General features: G+C 35.8%; 1 protein-coding gene and 1 long non-coding RNA gene across 4 annotated transcripts; one reads left to right on the forward strand and one right to left on the reverse strand.

Annotated features, from left to right (window-relative positions):
* The first annotated feature begins 126 nt into the window (after positions 1–126).
* LOC129882327 (kinetochore-associated protein KNL-2 homolog) lies at positions 127–11,342 on the forward strand. Of its 2 annotated transcripts, none has more exons than XM_055956576.1 (5): positions 127–392; positions 474–559; positions 7,855–7,999; positions 10,174–10,252; positions 10,396–11,342. In XM_055956576.1, the coding sequence occupies exons 1-5, from the start codon at positions 258–260 to the stop codon at positions 11,085–11,087; spliced, it is 1,137 nt and encodes a 378-aa protein (XP_055812551.1). In that variant the 5' UTR covers positions 127–257; the 3' UTR covers positions 11,088–11,342. The 2 variants fall into 2 exon arrangements, with proteins under 2 accessions (XP_055812551.1, XP_055812550.1); XM_055956575.1 differs by having other exon boundaries at positions 10,174–10,309; positions 10,396–11,341.
* On the reverse strand, positions 10,313–17,019 carry LOC129882329 (uncharacterized). Of its 2 annotated transcripts, none has more exons than XR_008765750.1 (5): positions 16,909–17,019; positions 16,615–16,821; positions 15,363–15,401; positions 15,186–15,255; positions 10,313–10,389 (listed from the first exon to the last, which is right to left on the reverse strand). It is a non-coding gene; the product is annotated as an uncharacterized LOC129882329 (long non-coding RNA). The 2 variants fall into 2 exon arrangements; XR_008765749.1 differs by lacking the exon at positions 10,313–10,389 and adding an exon at positions 10,995–11,017.
* Between the last annotated feature and the right edge of the window lie 750 nt (positions 17,020–17,769).

Genomic DNA, 17,769 nt, shown 5'->3' on the forward strand with positions numbered 1-17,769 from the left:
TCTAACCTCTTCAGACCCCACATATGGAGTTACACGTGTTATTCAATTTTTGTTTTCAGATTTTATTTGGATTACTAATAATATGAATAAAATCTAACTTAACAAGTAGAACTTAAAAGAAAAATAAAAGTAAAAAGTAAAATTTAAAAAAGAAATTAAAAGCTAAAAGGAAAACGAGAAATAATTTCGATTTCAAATAATTAACTAAAAAATTGATACATTTAAAAGATAGGGATAAATAACCCGGTTAAGTAGCAATGACATTCCCGCGCAAGAAGAAGGAAGGCGCAATGGCTTCTGATTCAACTGCTCAAACTCAAAGGGTCGACGAGGAGAAGGAAACTTGTGAACCCAAAAGCAGCAATTCATCAAAATCTTGTTTTCAGTCAACAGTGAGTATATCTTTCGCAGCAATCCCTAAAAAAATCGATTCTTGTTTTTGATTTTTCTTTTATTGACAAACAAACAAACAGGTCTGTTTGAAAGATTGGTGGCTTATTAGGGCTGAAACAGATTCTCAAGGAAGGACCCTCGCCGTTGCTGGCCTCACTTCTCGAGAGTAAATTTTATCTTCCTTTTCAAGATTCAACTTTTTTTTTCTTGCTGTCAAAGTTGTGTTGCCCTTTTGGTGGCAGTAGATTTTGAAGTTGAAACTTGAAAGTTTATTTCTTAAAGTTGTGATTTTGGAATTTGAGTTTCTTTGGACATGCATTTTACTTGGAAATTTTTTAAAATTTTGTGAGCGAAAGTCTCAAAAACTGGTCTAAGCCCTTTTTTTGGAACTTGAAAATATTTGAAAAATCTGATCAAATTTTATGGACAAACAGATACTTGAAAATAAAATTTCAAAATCTACTCCCAAAATCTATGGCCAAATGCTAGCTTATTGTTGTTTTAGGTATTTGGGTTTTCGAGATTTAGGATTTACTATGTGGTCTTGCAATTTTCTTGTTTTTTTTTTGGGTGGGGGTGAGGGGGTGTATTTAATGAGCTATTAATATTTTTCACCACATTGACTAGTGTGAAGACCAGAAAATGAAAGTTTGAGAAGATGTTGTTGGGTTTAATTGATAGTTTAAATGGGAAATTGAGGGAAAAAGAAGTGGAGAGGAAAATGATATGTTCTCTCTTGCTTTATTAAATAAGCTTTGGTCCCACATAGGTGGTGGAAATGAAAAGTCTCCTACTTAAAAGTAGAAGCACTCCTTCATGTTGCTAAAGGGTCAAGAAGAGGGTCTCCCCTCGCGCCGTCGTCGTCGTCGTCGCTCGCTCGGCTCGGCTTCGGCTACGGCTTCGGTCAATTGATTTGATTGATAATTTTTTTGGACCAAATTTTCTTTAAATTTTTTAATTAATTAATATTATTTATTTATTTAATTAATTAAGTGGAAAATTCCTGACCCGCGACCCGTTTCTTTCCCGGATTAATTTAAAATTTCCCTCCGTTTTTTCCAACGGATTTTTGAAAGGTTGCAACCTTGTCCGAAAAGTTGCAAACCTTTTCTCAACAGGCAAACCTTTTCCCAACAGGTGCCTTTTCTTAAAAGGTGTAAACAATCTATATATATCTGTTAATCCTCAGAATGTTCGATACGAAATTCTGAATATACAATCTTCTTCTTCTTTCTGCACTTCCTAAAACTCGTGTGAAAAACAGCCATCAAGTGGTTCGCAGTCACCAAAAATTAGCAGTACCTCTACTTTGGTGAGTAAATCGTTCTATCCTGGGAGGAAACATTCCAAAACCTCGGGTACTTTGAGGGGAATAATTTCCTTAAGGACACACTGTGTATTCAGTGGGCTCGATTTTGTTCTTATAAAAAATTGTTCATATACTGTTATTATTTTTTTTGATTAATTCTAGATTCTGTCTTTATTATTTTCAGAAGTTTCTGTTACTGTTTAATATTTTCCAATACAGTTTACTAACAATCTTAAGGAAATTAACGTTATTTTTTTTTTTTAATTAAACTGTATTATGCTTTTGGAGACTAAAACCTGTGTGGTTTTCTACTCCGTATGAAATAAATATTTTGACTTGAAGAGTATAAAAACTTCATTGGAATATTAAAGTTCATACTTGTACAACGATTGGAAGAGTATAAAAACTTCATTGTTGTTTTTTGTAAAAGGTCTGATATTCTGAAATATTAAGACAGTTTGTCTATTTTGACAGTGAAAAGAAATGACAAGTGATACTCCTACTACTTCTGCGACTGTTGTTGCAACAAGCCGCACTTCTGTACCACCGGCAGAAAAACCAGGAAAATTTTCTGGAGCCAACTTCAAAGGATGGCAGCAAAGGGTGTTCTTTTGGCTTACCACTCTTGGTATGCAGAAGTTCACAAATGAAGACCCTCCTGTGCCCGCTGCTGATATGCCGGCCAATGAAAAATTTATAATTACTGAGGCATGGACATAGGCAGATTTTCTATGCAAGGGCTATATCCTAAGTGCTTTGGATGATGATTTGTACAATGTCTACAGTGCTGTGAAAACTTCTAACGAATTGTGGGATGCACTTGAGAAAAAGTACAAGACTGAAGACGCATGCTTGAAAAAATTTGTGGTTGCTAAGTTCTTAGACTATAAAATGATAGATAGCAGAACTGTTGGAACCCAAGTTCAAGAACTACAACTTATTTTTTATGACCTTATTGCTGAAGGTATGATAGTTAATGAAGCATTTCAAGTGGCTGCGATGATAGAAAAGTTGCCTCCTTCGTGGAGAGATTTCAAAAATTATCTAAAGCACAAGCGTAAGGAAATGAAGTTGGAAGATCTTGTTATTCGTCTCAAGATTGAGGAAGATAACAAAACAGCAAAAAAGAAGTCACGTGGAAATTCAACAATTATGGGAGCGAACATCGTTGAAGATGCTGCCCCAAAGAATAAGAAAGGAAAGCAACCTTTTGGAAAGAATCAGGAGCAGAACAAGAAAAAGTTCTAGGGCAATTGTTATAATTGTGGGAAAGTTGGCCACAAAGCTCCAGATTGTCGTCTTCCAAAAAAGTATAAGAGAAAGGGACAAGCCAATATGGTGGAAAATAAAGAAGGTATCGATGATCTGTGTGCAATGCTATCAGAATGCAACCTAGTAGGTAATCCCAAAGAATGATGGCTTGATTCGGGAGCTACTTCGCATGTGTGTGCAGTCCGAGAAGCCTTCTCTACTTATTCCCCTGCAGCACCTGATGCGACGATTTATATGGGAAATTCTGCAACTGCTAAGATTGAAGGATATGGGAGAGTATTTCTGAAAATGACATTCGGCAAGGTGGTGACGCTGAACAAAGTGTATCATGTTCCAGAAATGCGAAAGAATTTGGTGTCTGCCGGCCTTCTTATCAAGAATGGATTCAAGTGTGTTCTAGTTTCAGACAAAGTAGTTGTCAGTAAGAATGAAATGTATCTAGGAAAAGGCTACCTCACTGAGGGTCTTTTCAAACTAAATGTAATGGTTGTTGATGATAATAAAGTTCAAGCTTCTTCTTACTTACCTGAGTCAAATAATTTATGGCATTCACGTTTAGAACATGTCAATCATAAAACCTTGCGAAAACTGATTAATTTAAATATATTGCCTAACTTTGATTGCAATAAATCAAAATGTCAAGTATGTGTTGAATCTAAGTATGCTAAGCATCCTTATAAATCTATTGAAAGGAATTTTAGTCCCTTAGAATTGATTCACACAGGCATTTGTGATATGAAGTCTACACCAACTCGTGGTGGAAAGAAGTATTTTATAACTTTTATTGACGATTGCACTCGATATTGTTATGTGTATTTGCTTAATAGTAAGGATAAAGCAATTGATGCATTTAAACAATACAAGAACGAAGTGGAAAATCAATTGAATAAAAAGATAAAAATGATTAGAAGTGATAGGGGTGGAGAATATGAATCTCCTTTTGAAAAGATATGTTTAGAATATGGAATTATTCATCAAACTACTGCCCCCTACACACCTCAATCAAATGGAATTGCGGAAAGGAAAAATCGAACATTAAAAGAAATGATGAATGCTTTATTAATAAGTTTCGGTTTACCGCAAAACTTGTGGGGGGAAGCTATCCTTACAGCTAATCGAATACTCAACAGAGTACCCCACAGCAAAACACAAACTATTCCATATGAGCTATGGAAAGGAAGAAAACCTAACTTGAAATATTTTAAAGTGTGGGGTGTTTAGCAAAGGTCCAAGTTCCTTTGCCCAAAAGGGTAAAAATTGGACCAAAGACCGTGGATTGTGTTTTTATTGGCTATGCTACAAACAACAAAGCTTGTCGATTTTTGGTTCACAAATCGGACAATCCTGAAATTAATGTTAATACGGTAATTGAATCAGATAATGCTGAATTTTTTGAAAATATTTATCCGTATAAAACTAAAAGTGAATCCTCAAGTGAAAGATCTAAACGACCAAGAGAAGTTCAAAAGGAAAGTAAACCAACCGAAGAGGATCCAAGGCGTAGCAAACGCCAAAAGATATCTACTTCCTTTGGACCAGATTTTGTGACATTCTTGCTTGAAAATGAGCCTCAAACATTTAAAGCTGCAATGGCTTCTTCTGATTCAGCATTTTGGAAAGAGGCAATCAATAGTGAGATTCAATCAATTTTGAATAACCATACATGGGAATTGGTTGATCTTCCTCCTGGAAATAAACCTTTAGGATCAAAATGGATATTTAAAAGGAAAATGAAAGCTGATGGCACTATTGATAAATATAAGACAAGACTTGTGGTCAAAGATTATATACAAAAAGAAGGTCTTGATTACTTTGACACATACTCGCCGGTAACAAGAATAACATCTATTCGGGTGTTAGTGGCACTTGCAGCTATATATGGTCTTAAAATTCATCAAATGGATGTTAAGACGGCTTTCTTAAATGGAGAATTGGAGGAAGAAATTTACATGGAACAACCTGAGGGTTTCGTAGTTCCAGGTAAAGAAAGGAAAGTGTGCAAACTTGTTAAGTCACTTTATGGACTTAAACAAACACCTAAACAATGGCATGCAAAATTTGACCAAACAATGTTGGCAAATGGATTTAAGATTAATGAGTGTGACAAATGTGTTTACATTAAAAATACTCCAAATCATGAAGTTATTGTTTGTTTATATGTTGATGACATGTTGATAATGAGTAAAGACATTGCCGATGTAAATGCTACGAAGCGTATGCTTGCTAGCAAATTTGACATGAAAGACTTAGGGGTTGCTGACTTAATCTTAGGAATTAGGATCCATAAAACTCCACAAGGTCTAGCATTATCACAGTCACATTATATTGAAACTATTCTTGATAAGTTCAAGTATTTAAATTTTAATGTTGCAAAAACTACAATTGATGTAAGTTTTGCACTTCAAAAGAATGAAGGTAAAAGTGACTCACAATTGGACTATGCACGAGTTTTGGGAAGTTTGATGTATATTATGAATTGTACACGACCAGATATAGCATGTGCTATTAGCAAGTTGAGTCGATTCACGAATAACCCTAATCAAACTCATTGGATGGCAATGAAACGAGTCTTGGGGTATTTGAAACACACCCAAAACTATGCTTTGCATTATAATAAATATCCCGCAGTAATTGAGGGATATAGTGATGCAAACTGGATCACCGGATCATCTGAAGTTAAATCCACAAGTGGATATGTTTTCACCGTTGGTGGAGGAGCAGTGTCTTGGAAATCATCAAAACAGACATGCATCGCCCGCTCTACAATGGAGTCTGAATTTATAGCTTTAGACAAGGCTGGTGAAGAAGTTGAATGGCTTCGAAATTTTTTGGAAGATATTCCATTTTGGCCCAAACCTTTGGCACCCATATGTATACATTGTGATATCCAAGCGGCAATGGGGAGGGCAGGAAGCGTTATGTATAATGGAAAATCGCGTCACATTCGACGGCGACACAATATTGTTAGACAACTACTCTCTAGTGGTGTTATCACTATTGACTACGTAAAGTCAAGAGATAATGTATCGGATCCACTAACAAAAGGCTTATCTAGAGAGACTGTTGAAAGATCATCGAGGGGAATGGGGTTAAGGCCTAGGACAAGTCAACATGGCGGTAACTCTACCTAGTAGACTGGAGATCCCAAGAACTAGGTTCAAAGAGATCAAACAAAGTTATGATTGACGGTTCAACATTGTCAAATAACTCAACCCATTCTCGTGATGATGACAATGTTCAGAAACAAAGGATAAAACCTTAAGGCTTTTTAATGAGTTAATAAAACTTTAAAGGTTTTTTTATGATTATCTAAATCTGACAGAAAATGACTAGATAGTGTGTCTATAGGACTACACGTTTAGAAATCACCTATGTGAATGTGAAGTATAAGCCGCTTCAAGGGGAATGACGGTAAAGGCCCATTCTCTATGCATTCACGAAACCAGGCGGTGTTCATGGCTGAAACGAACACAACCGTGAGAACCATAGATGGTTGATGATTAATTGTGTGACTTATGTTGTCTAGTTATACAACAAAGTTCGACGGTTCAAAGATATCGCATCTACCGATTGATCGAGTATATCCTATATAAGTTCACTATGGAAAGTTCAAAGGAAAACCTACTTATCCAGATGCAATTAATCTTCGCTTGTATATCACACATTTATCCGTGCATTCCTTTATCTTGTAGACATTCCCCATTCATGTGGGGGATTGTTGGGTTTAATTGATAGTTTGAATGGGAAATTGAGGGAAAAAGAAGTGGAGAGGAAAATGATATGTTCTCTCTTGCTTTATTAAATAAGCTTTGGTCCCACATAGGTGGTGGAAATGAAAAGTCTCCTACTTAAAAGTAGAAGCACTCCTTCATGTTGCTAAAGGGTCAAGAAGAGGGTCTCCCCTCGCGCCGTCGTCGTCGTCGCTCGCTCGGCTTCGGCTACGGCTACGGCTTCGGATTCGGATTCGGATACCCGTTTCTTTCCCGAATTAATTTAAAATTTTCCTCCGTTTTTTCCCACGGATTTTTGAAAGGTTGCAACCTTGTCCGAAAAGTTGCAAACCTTTTCTCAACAGGCAAACCTTTTCCCAACAGGTGCCTTTTCTTAAAAGGTGTAAACAGTCTATATATATCTGTTAATCCTCAGAATGTTCGATACGAAATTCTGAATATACAATCTTCTTCTTCTTTCTGCACTTCCTAAAACTCGTGTGAAAAACAGCCATCAAGTGGTTCGCAGTCACCAAAAATTAGCAGTACCTCTACTTTGGTGAGTAAATCGTTCTATCCTGGGAGGAAACATTTCAAAACCTCGGGTACTTTGAGGGGAATAATTTCCTTAAGGACACACTGTGTATTCAGTGGGCTCGATTTTGTTCTTATAAAAAATTGTTCATATACTGTTATTATTTTTTTTGATTAATTCTAGATTCTGTCTTTATTATTTTCAGAAGTTTCTGTTACTGTTTAATATTTTCCAATACAGTTTACTAACAGATGTATCATTTTGAAACTGGTCATCAATGTGGGTAAAGTACTGGCAGATTGGATTATTTGCTGAAAAATGTCACATCAAAACCAGAAATGATGTTCAACCTGGTTAATTTGTAATGTGAGTTTGTCAAAATAGGCAAATTGGCAATCGTATTAAAGAATTAGAATACATCCGGAGTAAAAGGATGATGAGGCCAAGTAAGTTATAGAATGCAGGACATGGTTTTCTTTGGTTGTTAAAGCCAGAATTTCTCAAACTTAAGACCTCATTATAATAGAAGGACTCAACAAAGACATAATTTTTCTGTAGTTTTCTGTTATAACTGACTCAAGTGTCATTTTGCATTCAGATCCTTTTGTTTTAATCATTCTACTATGTTTCTGTAGGGGTCAAGCACTGCGAGGATTCACTTCTGCACCAATTCTCAAGATATATGATGTTTTTAATCTTGAGACCATTGATGGGGTATGCGTTGTCCTCAAAGGCTTCATAAACAAAAGTCGTTCAGAGGAAAATGATTTTCCATCTGAGGTATGCTACGAGGGTCATGCCGTATTTGTTTGCCCGTGAAAACTTTTTGTTGATTGCAAAATGAGAATTTGACATAATCCTCCTCTTTTTTTGCTACAAATAGTAGATTATTTTGTTTCGTGTTATACAATTAGTCGTATTGTTTGATTGGACTACCATCACAAAGATGATGCTCTCTCTAATTGCAGTAAGGATCTGTGCTTTCTCTCTACTTTAAAAAGGAAAAGGAATAAAATAATAGCAGAAATAACATACTTGTTTAGGGCCTTATGCTAGTACTGCACAATGATAATAGAATATAGAAATAATTACAGATAGGTTAGAAAGCATAAAAGAAGATAGAGAGAAAGACAAGCTATTGCCTAGAGCAACTTCAGTTTACTTGAAAACTGTTTTAATCTAACTCTAGTCCTGAAGGGTCGTGTCAAACCCAACCCCCTTTAAGAAATTTTCTCGAAAACGTAAAAGCAAATCTTTTGGATATCTCAATATTGAGAAGGATACAATAAGCAACTCACTTTTCAATGAGAAAGATCTCCGCGATTGTCTTGTTCATACGTTGAAGAAGCCAAAGAGACACCCTTCTATTCTGCATTTGAGCTTTTGTATTTGTCTCAACCCCTTAACTGAAGCCTTACTTAGACGAGGTCAAGTTTAAGGGGAAACTTCATCGTCAGCTGAAATATTGGTTCCTGGAAGATAAGGCTAGAGCATGTCCCCAGGAAAATCTGACGCTGGTATGATATAGAAACAGTCACGCCCATTTGTAAATTATAACTGAACTAAAAATATGTGAACACAAAAGGAAAATTGTGGTTTGGATATCTTACAAGTGAGAAGTGAGACGGCCTTCATGACTAAAGGACCGCTAATATCTTCAACGGCAGTTTTCGATGCAATATCTTCTCATTGGGAGAGAGTCCAGGCTGTTAGGCCTTTGTGCCTATCTTTTAGCTCAAGACTGTGAGACCGTGGAGACTCAGATGGATTACAAAAATAAGAAGTGCCAACTGTATTGTATGCATAGCATATGTAGTTATGAAGCAGATTTCTCATGACTTAATGTAGAGATTCATTTGATACGTTGCTGAAATTAACTTCTTAAATAATGTAGAACAATTTGTTTGATTGCGAATAACCATTGCAGCAAGAACTAGGCTCTAGCAAAATCTAAGCCTTTTGCATAGCTAATTCAGTATACGTACTCTACTGTTCTAGCATATCTATAAGGTTTCTCGATGCTATCCTCCTCTACTATACAACATTTTATTGAACAATTATTCATCAGAAGGCCTTTTATCGATTTGTAGTAAATAAAAAAATTGGAAGGGAGAGGGTGCGTCCTACTGAAAATATTTTTTTCCCGTAAATTGGTGCGACTTTTTTTTTTTTTTTTGAAGTTGACAAGAGAACACTTCCATCAGACTTAGTTAGAGAAGTAGCAAAGCTTAAATAGGCAGTATGTTATACTAGAATATGTTTAGTTTGTTGTAAAGGTTAGATCAACTATTTTAGGGTGTCTATAAGGTTGATTTATCAGGAATCAAATAATATTATCTGGACAAAAAATTGTTTACTGTACAGAAATTTCTAAAAATTGTGAATGATGGATGAATTATCATCATCATACATAAATGTGTCTCAAATGATTCTAGGAGCCCCAATTATTTGTATTTAATTAGTATCAAATACTATATCTTGTTTTTTTGGTATAACATGGCTATTGCAAATGACGTTGGTGCTACGGTTGACTGTCTGAGCTCATTACACAATACGTAATGTAGCCTCCTGTTGTAAATACATCCCAGCATTTCCTTATTGCTGAAATCAATATACTACCTTCAGCAATATTTTAGAAAAAAAAAGAGATTCCAGGAGTCCCAACATACACAATGTCTCAATATAAGAAAGTGATACTAGTTTATTTTTCCTTATTATCTCTCCTTCTGGAAAAAAGCAATACTTTTAGGACTTGGTGCAGTTTTTTACACTTAGGGATAGAATTCAGGGATTTCTCTGTTTGATGAAGTTTTAGCAATCATTATATGCTGACCAAAGACATTCAGACAATTATGTTATCCGTCACAAAAAAAGAAAAAGAAAAAGTGATTTAAGATAATTATAATTGGCGCTTGGCGATCCTTTAATTCTTGTCAGTGGTTCTTTCTTTACAGGTGATCGAACAGTTTCTTTTTGGTTTTCCTCCTCAATGGGAGACGTTTAATGAGAAATGCTTAGGAAGAGAATCTAAAGGTAAGGGTTCTGCAAGTGATGCCCTTGGTTCTGAAAAACCATCTGTGTGTTCAGAAAGTAGTTCACTCTATGAACCTATTTGTATGTCTGAAAGTTGCCAAGTTTTTGTTGTATTTTGCTTATACTTTTTCTACAACCTGCAGAGGTTAAATATCTAAAGAAGTTAGATCAAAAGGATCATGTAGAGACTACTGGTGAAACAATACAGGATCATAATGGGAGAAAAGACTATGAAGTAGAAGACAATTTAATGAGGGACAATCAGAATGATGGAGAAGTTGCAAGTGAAGTTATTATACAAAAGGCGACGAAAAGAGCAACGAGGTCATCGGTTAAGCTTAATTCTACAAACACTTCTACAAGCATTGCAAAGAAGCAAACAATACAGGATCATAATGGAAGACAAGACTATGAAGTAGAAGACAATTTGATGAGGGACAATCAGAATGATGGAGAAGTTGCAAGTGAAGTTATTGTACAAAAGAAGACAAAAAGAGCAACGAGGTCATTGGACAAGCTTAATTCTACAAACACTTCTACAAGCATTGCAAAGGAGCAAACAATACAGGATCATAATGGGAGAAAAGACTACGAAGTAGAAGACAATTTGATGAGGGACAATGAGAATGATGGAGAAGTTGCAAGTGAAGTTATTGTACAAAAGAAGACAAAAAGAGCAATGAGGTCCTCGGACAAGCTTAATTCTTCAAACACTTCTACAAGCATTGCAAAGGAGCAAACTGCAGATGATAATCGAACAACTCACTTTAAAAGTTCAAGCGCATCCACGAAAAATGCAAAAAGAAAATTGTCATATGTCAGTAGGCGCTCATAGAAAAGCTATCTTAATTTTACATTATGTGTTCTTGTGACAGGAAAGTGCACTTCCAATTTACATGTTTAACAGCAGAGCAGATATATACAAGGGACTAAGTTCACTTTCAAGTAGGCCAACAACAAAGTTATAAGCTTGAAATTTCCCATTTGGACATAAATATTATTTCAGTATTCACAAATACTAGTTTGTGAGTATTTGCAAATACCAAAAATTCAGCATTAGAACTTCAATGAAATATTGGAACACTGATTTGAACATACATTCCAAGTGAAATTATGGTTTCCATTCCCAAATCTTCAACTTCCACATATTCTATTTTTCAAGTGTTCATGTTCAAAACAAAATCAATTTCAACAAACTTTTTAAAAATTTTAACTCAAATATTGTCCAAACGCCGTATCTTAGTATAATAAACCTGATATGTGATTTGAATGTTGTTTGTATTAGAGCACATCGGAAACCGCCTCTCTATCTCCATGATGTAGTGGTAAGGTCTGCGTACATCCTACCCTCCCCATACCACACTTGTGGGATTTCACTGCGTATGTTGTTGTATTAGAGCACATGTTAGTTTGATCTTTTTCTTAGCAATTTGTTAGGTTTGATTCCTGTCCAGTGGAGTTGTTCATTCATGGTTCAGCTCTGAGTAGGTCTCCTCTGTCACAGGAGTTGGATCAGAAAAAACTCTTCTCATATTTAATGCTGCCCACTGGTTCGATAAAGATCATCAAATTTATTCACATTTACTTCGGTGTTTATATGGGTATAAAGAGCCCAAAAGTTCTAAACTCATAAGATCCTTCCCTTCCTTATTCCCTCTCACCATCCACAAAATGACACACAATGCTAGAGTTATATTCCTAATAACATTACCAGCGAAACGGTGGCCCAATTTCACCCACTTCGCAACTTCTAATCAAGCCAAATGGAAGACATAACTTTAACACATGAAAGGCACCATTTCCCACGCACATCTTACATGGTCATTCAGATGGATCTTCTCCACCTTGCACGATCGCATCCGGCACCAACTCTGCATACACTCTTGTAGCTTCACAAGGACTTTCTTGTATCTGGTTGCATCAGTTGCTTGCTTGCACACCCAAATTAACTTGGAGCACAAGGCGTGGTACTGATGACGAATGAAATCAAAGTATCAAACTCAGATTTCACATATAGCAAATGATGTTTGAGTTCATCGTACCACGCACGGGAAGCTTATTTTACACCATAGATCATCTTTTAAAGATGGGACATGAGTGGAGAAATTCTTGTCATGGCATTTTGGGAGTTGTTTCATTATGGACTTTAGAGGAAGGCGCTATTGATGTCGAACGTTCTTAAGAGGCTAATTAAGTTATATTGCAAAAGAAGTATCCCAGGAACAGTAGCTGGTGACAATTAGGCTCGACTATGGAGCGGAAATCAATATGCTACGACGTTCAGTTAAACCCCTCTTGACGAGACGAGTATTCCTTGCAACGATCTATTGAAGTATCAGTTTTCCTCTTGATTTTATACTACCACACTTAAAGAAAACAATTTTTTTGGACCACATGATACCAACTCCCACCTTTGGTCGTTCATCACTTGATGCATCGTTGAAATGGGAATTTGTACTTGTAAGTGGTTGTACAAGATCAAGCAAAAAACTGATGGTTCATTAAATCATTATAAGGTCAAGACTCATTTCAAAGGGATTCACTCAATGTCTTGATATTGATTTTAACTCCACGTTCAATCTAGTAATCAAATTAATTACTATTCACGTGATACTCTAAATTGCAACAAAATTAGATTGGCTTCTACGACAACCAAACGTCAATAATGCCTCCATGGTCATCTTGATGAAGAGGTGTATATGGAACAATCTCTGAGAATTTCCGCCCATTTGTGTCGCCTAAAAAGACAATCTATGATCTCAAGCAAGCTTTCCTTGCGTGATACAACGAACGCAAACATCACTTGCTATCTTTGGAATTTTTAAAATCCGAAACTGAAACTTCCCTCCTCATCCTTCATCAGTACAATGCCACTACATACTTGTTCGTCTATGTGGATAATATCATCATCATTAGAAAAGAGAGGTCAGGTGTTAACCAAGTCATTTCCTCCATCGTTGCTTGCTTCTCGACAAAAGATCTTGGCGAAAGTCATTTCCTCATTTCCCATTGAGCTTCCTGGCTTAGGGGCATCTCAATTAGCTGGGTTTACCATTGCTTGACTAGTAGTTGTCGATGGGATCTTAGTTACTATTGCATTGGTCACTATTTTTTGTTCATTCAGGGTAGAATGGATCTTGTTCGAGTCAAGGCTAGCATGTTTGTAATAGTATTAGCTCTAGTGCTAGCACCTGTTAGGGAAACCTTTGTTGTCGTCTTTGCATTCTCAATCCTTAATTGAGGCCAATTCTCAGCTCCTTGAGGAAGATGTTCCATTGGAGTACATGGCTCATATCTGACTTGGGAAGCGGTGTTGGTTTCTTCCCAATGATCTTAACAAGATGCGGAACTTCCTTACCCATTATCATGGAACTAGCTTCTTTTGTTTGCCTCCCAGCCATTCCGACAAAGGGCGCGCATTAGCACTAAGTGCATCGAGAGAGAGGCTAGAGAGAGAACGGGAAAAAACTAAGTTATTTATTCACCTTTAATTGGTATCTATAGTTTGTAACCAACAAATAGTGACCCCGAACCTCCAAGGGGTTACCAGAGGTATGTGAACAAGTGTACATGCCCTGATGTATATGAACAATGCATACCTTTCTAAGAGTTGCTCGGACTCTGGTGCAGGTGTCTGAGACGGATGCGAATCCGAGAGCCGGATTCGGCAAAATCTAAATTTAAAATTCGGGGATACGAATCCGAGTATGGATGCGGGTGCGGGGATTCGGCTAAAAATATTCAATATTATAAAATTATAGTTATAAAGATAGAGATATTCTTCCCCTCAAAAAAGAAAAAGAAATTCATTCAAGACCTTCCACCAACTCTCCTCATAAATCATTGTTACTGTCTACCATAAGTTGAATTACAACCGCTTGAATATTTAGCATCTCTGTTTGACTTAACACATGAAGCTTTGGCTTGAAACATGAAGCGACAAATATTGACCAAGAGGAAAAGTATCTTGGTCAAAGTATCTGATGTGGGTTGACCGAATTCCACAAGTATCCTGCACCCTCACCCTCACCCGCATCCGTCTGATGTGGGTTGTCCATGGACTCTTGGTCAAAGTATCCGATGTGGGTTGATCGAATCCCACACGTATCCTGCATACGCACCCGTCTCGTGTCGACACGAGTGCGGCAGCAAGAATGAAGAGTCCGCGCAACTTAGATATCTTTCTCCCGTCTAACATATTCATTCCATTCAGTAATTATAAAGATGTTAAAATCCATATTTATAGCTTATTTGGGCAAACTTCTATAATCGGCTTATTTTGAAATGTGTTTTTTTGATGAGAAGCAAAGTGTGTTTGACTAATCAATTTAGAAAACGCATTTGAGAAGCAATTAGTGTTTGGCAAGCTTTGAGAAAGTGTTTCTAAGTATATTTTCTCAAAAGTGCTTTGCAAAAAAGTACTTTTGGAGGAAAGCTACTTGTTCAGCTTCAACATCTTTTGCTACTCCCCAAAAGCACTTATTTTCTCCTAAAAGTTTGGCCGAATACTTCACTTTCTAAAAATAAGCACTTCTAGTCTCCCAAATACTTGGTCAACCAAGCTATTAATCCACTTTAAGTAGTGGGTCGTCTATTCTATTAGAGTAATTTGGTTAAACTATATCTTTTTCACAACAACCTAAAGTGTGAAATGAAGAATAAGAAAAAAAAACTATCATGATTAAACCAAAGAATTACCAAAAGCCATAGGCATTGTCAATAGAAAAGATTACTCATCTCTTAAAAGTTAAATATAACTACTCAATTTGTTCAGGAAAGGTTTACCCGTTTCCATTAGACAGACAAAGTAAGATGATATAGCTAATGCAACCAACATAATTTTACCACGTAAAAGTAAATCTATGTGTTCTTATTACGTGTGACAGGCTAATTGCAAGATTTTGTGAAGTGAGAATGCACAGCCATGGTTTACCTGCCAGTACTTCGAAACGCATCGGTCAATACAACTATTTTCACCCATGTTCAACTCTGAGTCCTTGTACCTGTAAGGCCATTTACAAATGTATTGTCAACCAAGAAACTAAATCCTGAGAAAATGATGCACAACACACATATTAGGCCAGAAGCATAAGAAGAATGAGTAACATACTTGTTGTCGACGCACTTTTTGAAGCATGTATGTGTAAGCCTGAATTATATTTTTAAAAGGAAAAAAGAGCAGGTAAGAAAATAGAGAAGTAGGCAGGATGAGCAAGTCAAGACAAAAACTAGAAAACAGATAAACACTACCTTTATGCAGAGACAAATATTACTTCCAAACATCATACTAAGAGTCTTGTAGTATATCTTATAAACTAGAATTTTTATTCCCATGGCACCTTTGAAGGACTTGATTACAATGTCAAATTATGTAAACGCCTCATGAATGCACTTCTCTTCGTTTTATTTAGGCCTTTAGATGTGTAAACATTCCCCAATCAAGTCCCTCAAACGGTGTTGTGGAAACAGCAGAGCTTGCACCATCCATCAACAAAATATTTTTGCGTGCTTGCCTCAAGAAAAATTAGGTTACATGTGAAAAGTGTATATTAAAGTTAAAAATAAATAAGCAAAAGTGTCCACACTCCTCACTCTAACTAGTTTAAGACGGTTTACACCATTCACGACAGGTCTTCATCACCAACGTCCAACTGTATATATGGAACATTTGATGTTCAAAAGGATAGACACCATCAATCCTAGTTCCCAACACAAATGTTAGTAGTAAAAGATTATGTACAACAAAGAATCAGCATACAATTGTGTGGTACTTACGTATTTAGGTATTGAGGTGAGGTGAGGTGATTAGACAACATGGCACACCTGCAACTTACCGAGTACTCGACCCTAAATAGAAAAAATTGAAGGTCGAGAATTATGATAGAAGGTTAGTAGGCAGTGGAGCGTTGTCTAGTTTCCAATTATGATAGAAGGTTAGTAGGTGGTCAAGCGTTGTCTAGTTTCCAAATTCCATATTAGTAGTTTTTTAATTACTCTCCTACTATCTCGATTTTATTTGGTTATCATATTATGTGCCGTTGCTATTGTTGTCTTCTCCATTGCTTTAAGCATGGATTCTTCCTACTGTATTTTTTTACATACTTGATTTTTGATATGTTTTACTTCAGCCAAGGTCTATCGAAAACAACTTCACTACATACCATCCTTCTCAGACCGAACTTGTGGGACTACACCAAGTATGTTGTTGTTATTACTTATTTCATGTATAAACAGCAAGTGTATTAGCTCAATGTACTAACACCACACATAGACTAATCATCCTTACACAATTTTCTAGTTTCAGCAAAAATCAAGCAAATAGGTATATTTTCAAACATTCAAGAAAGCTAAAAGGTACCTACTTGTTAAACATCTCCACTCTATACTCCATCTCTTTCTCTGCCATAGAGAATATCTGCTCTCACCCAACAAAAAAAACATTTTTAGTTTCAAGAGAACAATAATAGATCAAAAACAAACACCCATTAAGATAGAAGCAAAAAATAGTATATAGTGAAAAGGAAAAACCTGTTCTCTTTTAAGGTCAGAAGGAACAGCAGCCATTGGAACTGTAAGAGTAAAGAAAAGACTAGACACCTTAAGTAGAAATTGAAAACCCAAAAAGATTTGAACTTTATAAGATGAAATTTACATACCGTTTCTAGGATGGAAGATTTAAGAAAATCTTGGAATTAGGTAAAACCCCAGAAGGTGAATTGAAGAATGAGAGGTGCAAAGCAGACAAAGAGGAGTGTGAGGGTTTTTTGAGTTTTGAGGTTAAACTAATGTGTACTTCTCTCCCAAATATACCTACGATGTTGTCAAAAAAAAATACTTAAAATTCTTTTTATCCCAAAAGAACAACAACAATAATAATATTTGCTCAGTTTTAATTTATTTGTTTAGTTTTAACTGAACACAAAATTTTTAAGAAAATAAATAAGAGTTTTAAATCTTATAAGTCTTATTTCTTTGCACTTAATAAATGTATTAATCTTAATTATTCAAATTCACTCATTAAGAGTGTGTTTGGTATGTCTAATTCTCTCATATTTGGTTGGCTTAAATGTTTTTGAAAATATTTTTTCAAATCAACTTTTTTCCTCAAAATTTAAAGAAAATGACTTCTTTCCAAAAACTAAAGAAAATATTTTCAAAATTCTCATTCAACCTCAAATTACAATGTTTTCTTCTATCCCAACCCTACCACGACCCCTTCCCCACCCCCCAAAAAAAAAATATCTTTTAAGAAAAAATTAAAAAATTATTTTTGAAAAATATTTCACATTTTGAAATTTTTATTTTTTTATCTAACCTCTACCCCGACCACCCTACCCTTCTTCCCAAAAAAAATAAAAACTTTTCTTTTTGAAAAAATATTTCAAAATTTCATTTTTTTAACGTCATCCCCTGCCTCTCCCCCCTACCAGCCCCCCACCCTTAACGCTCCCCATACACACACAAAAAAATTTAAAATTTATTTTTTGAAAAATATTTCAGATTTTAAAAATTTTATT

This window comes from Solanum dulcamara, chromosome 3, assembly GCF_947179165.1.
Source record: "Solanum dulcamara chromosome 3, daSolDulc1.2, whole genome shotgun sequence".
NCBI classification, from domain to species: domain Eukaryota; kingdom Viridiplantae; phylum Streptophyta; class Magnoliopsida; order Solanales; family Solanaceae; genus Solanum; species Solanum dulcamara.

Bases quoted from the DNA above. Each gene is read 5' to 3' on its own strand.
- LOC129882327 (XM_055956575.1), top strand. From the start codon at position 258: ATGACATTCCCGCGCAAGAAGAAGGAAGGCGCAATGGCTTCTGATTCA. The intron at 8,000-10,173 runs GTATGCTACGAG...CTTTCTTTACAG, and splicing joins AAAATGATTTTCCATCTGAG to GTGATCGAACAGTTTCTTTT. The intron at 10,310-10,395 runs GTAGTTCACTCT...TACAACCTGCAG, and splicing joins ACCATCTGTGTGTTCAGAAA to AGGTTAAATATCTAAAGAAG.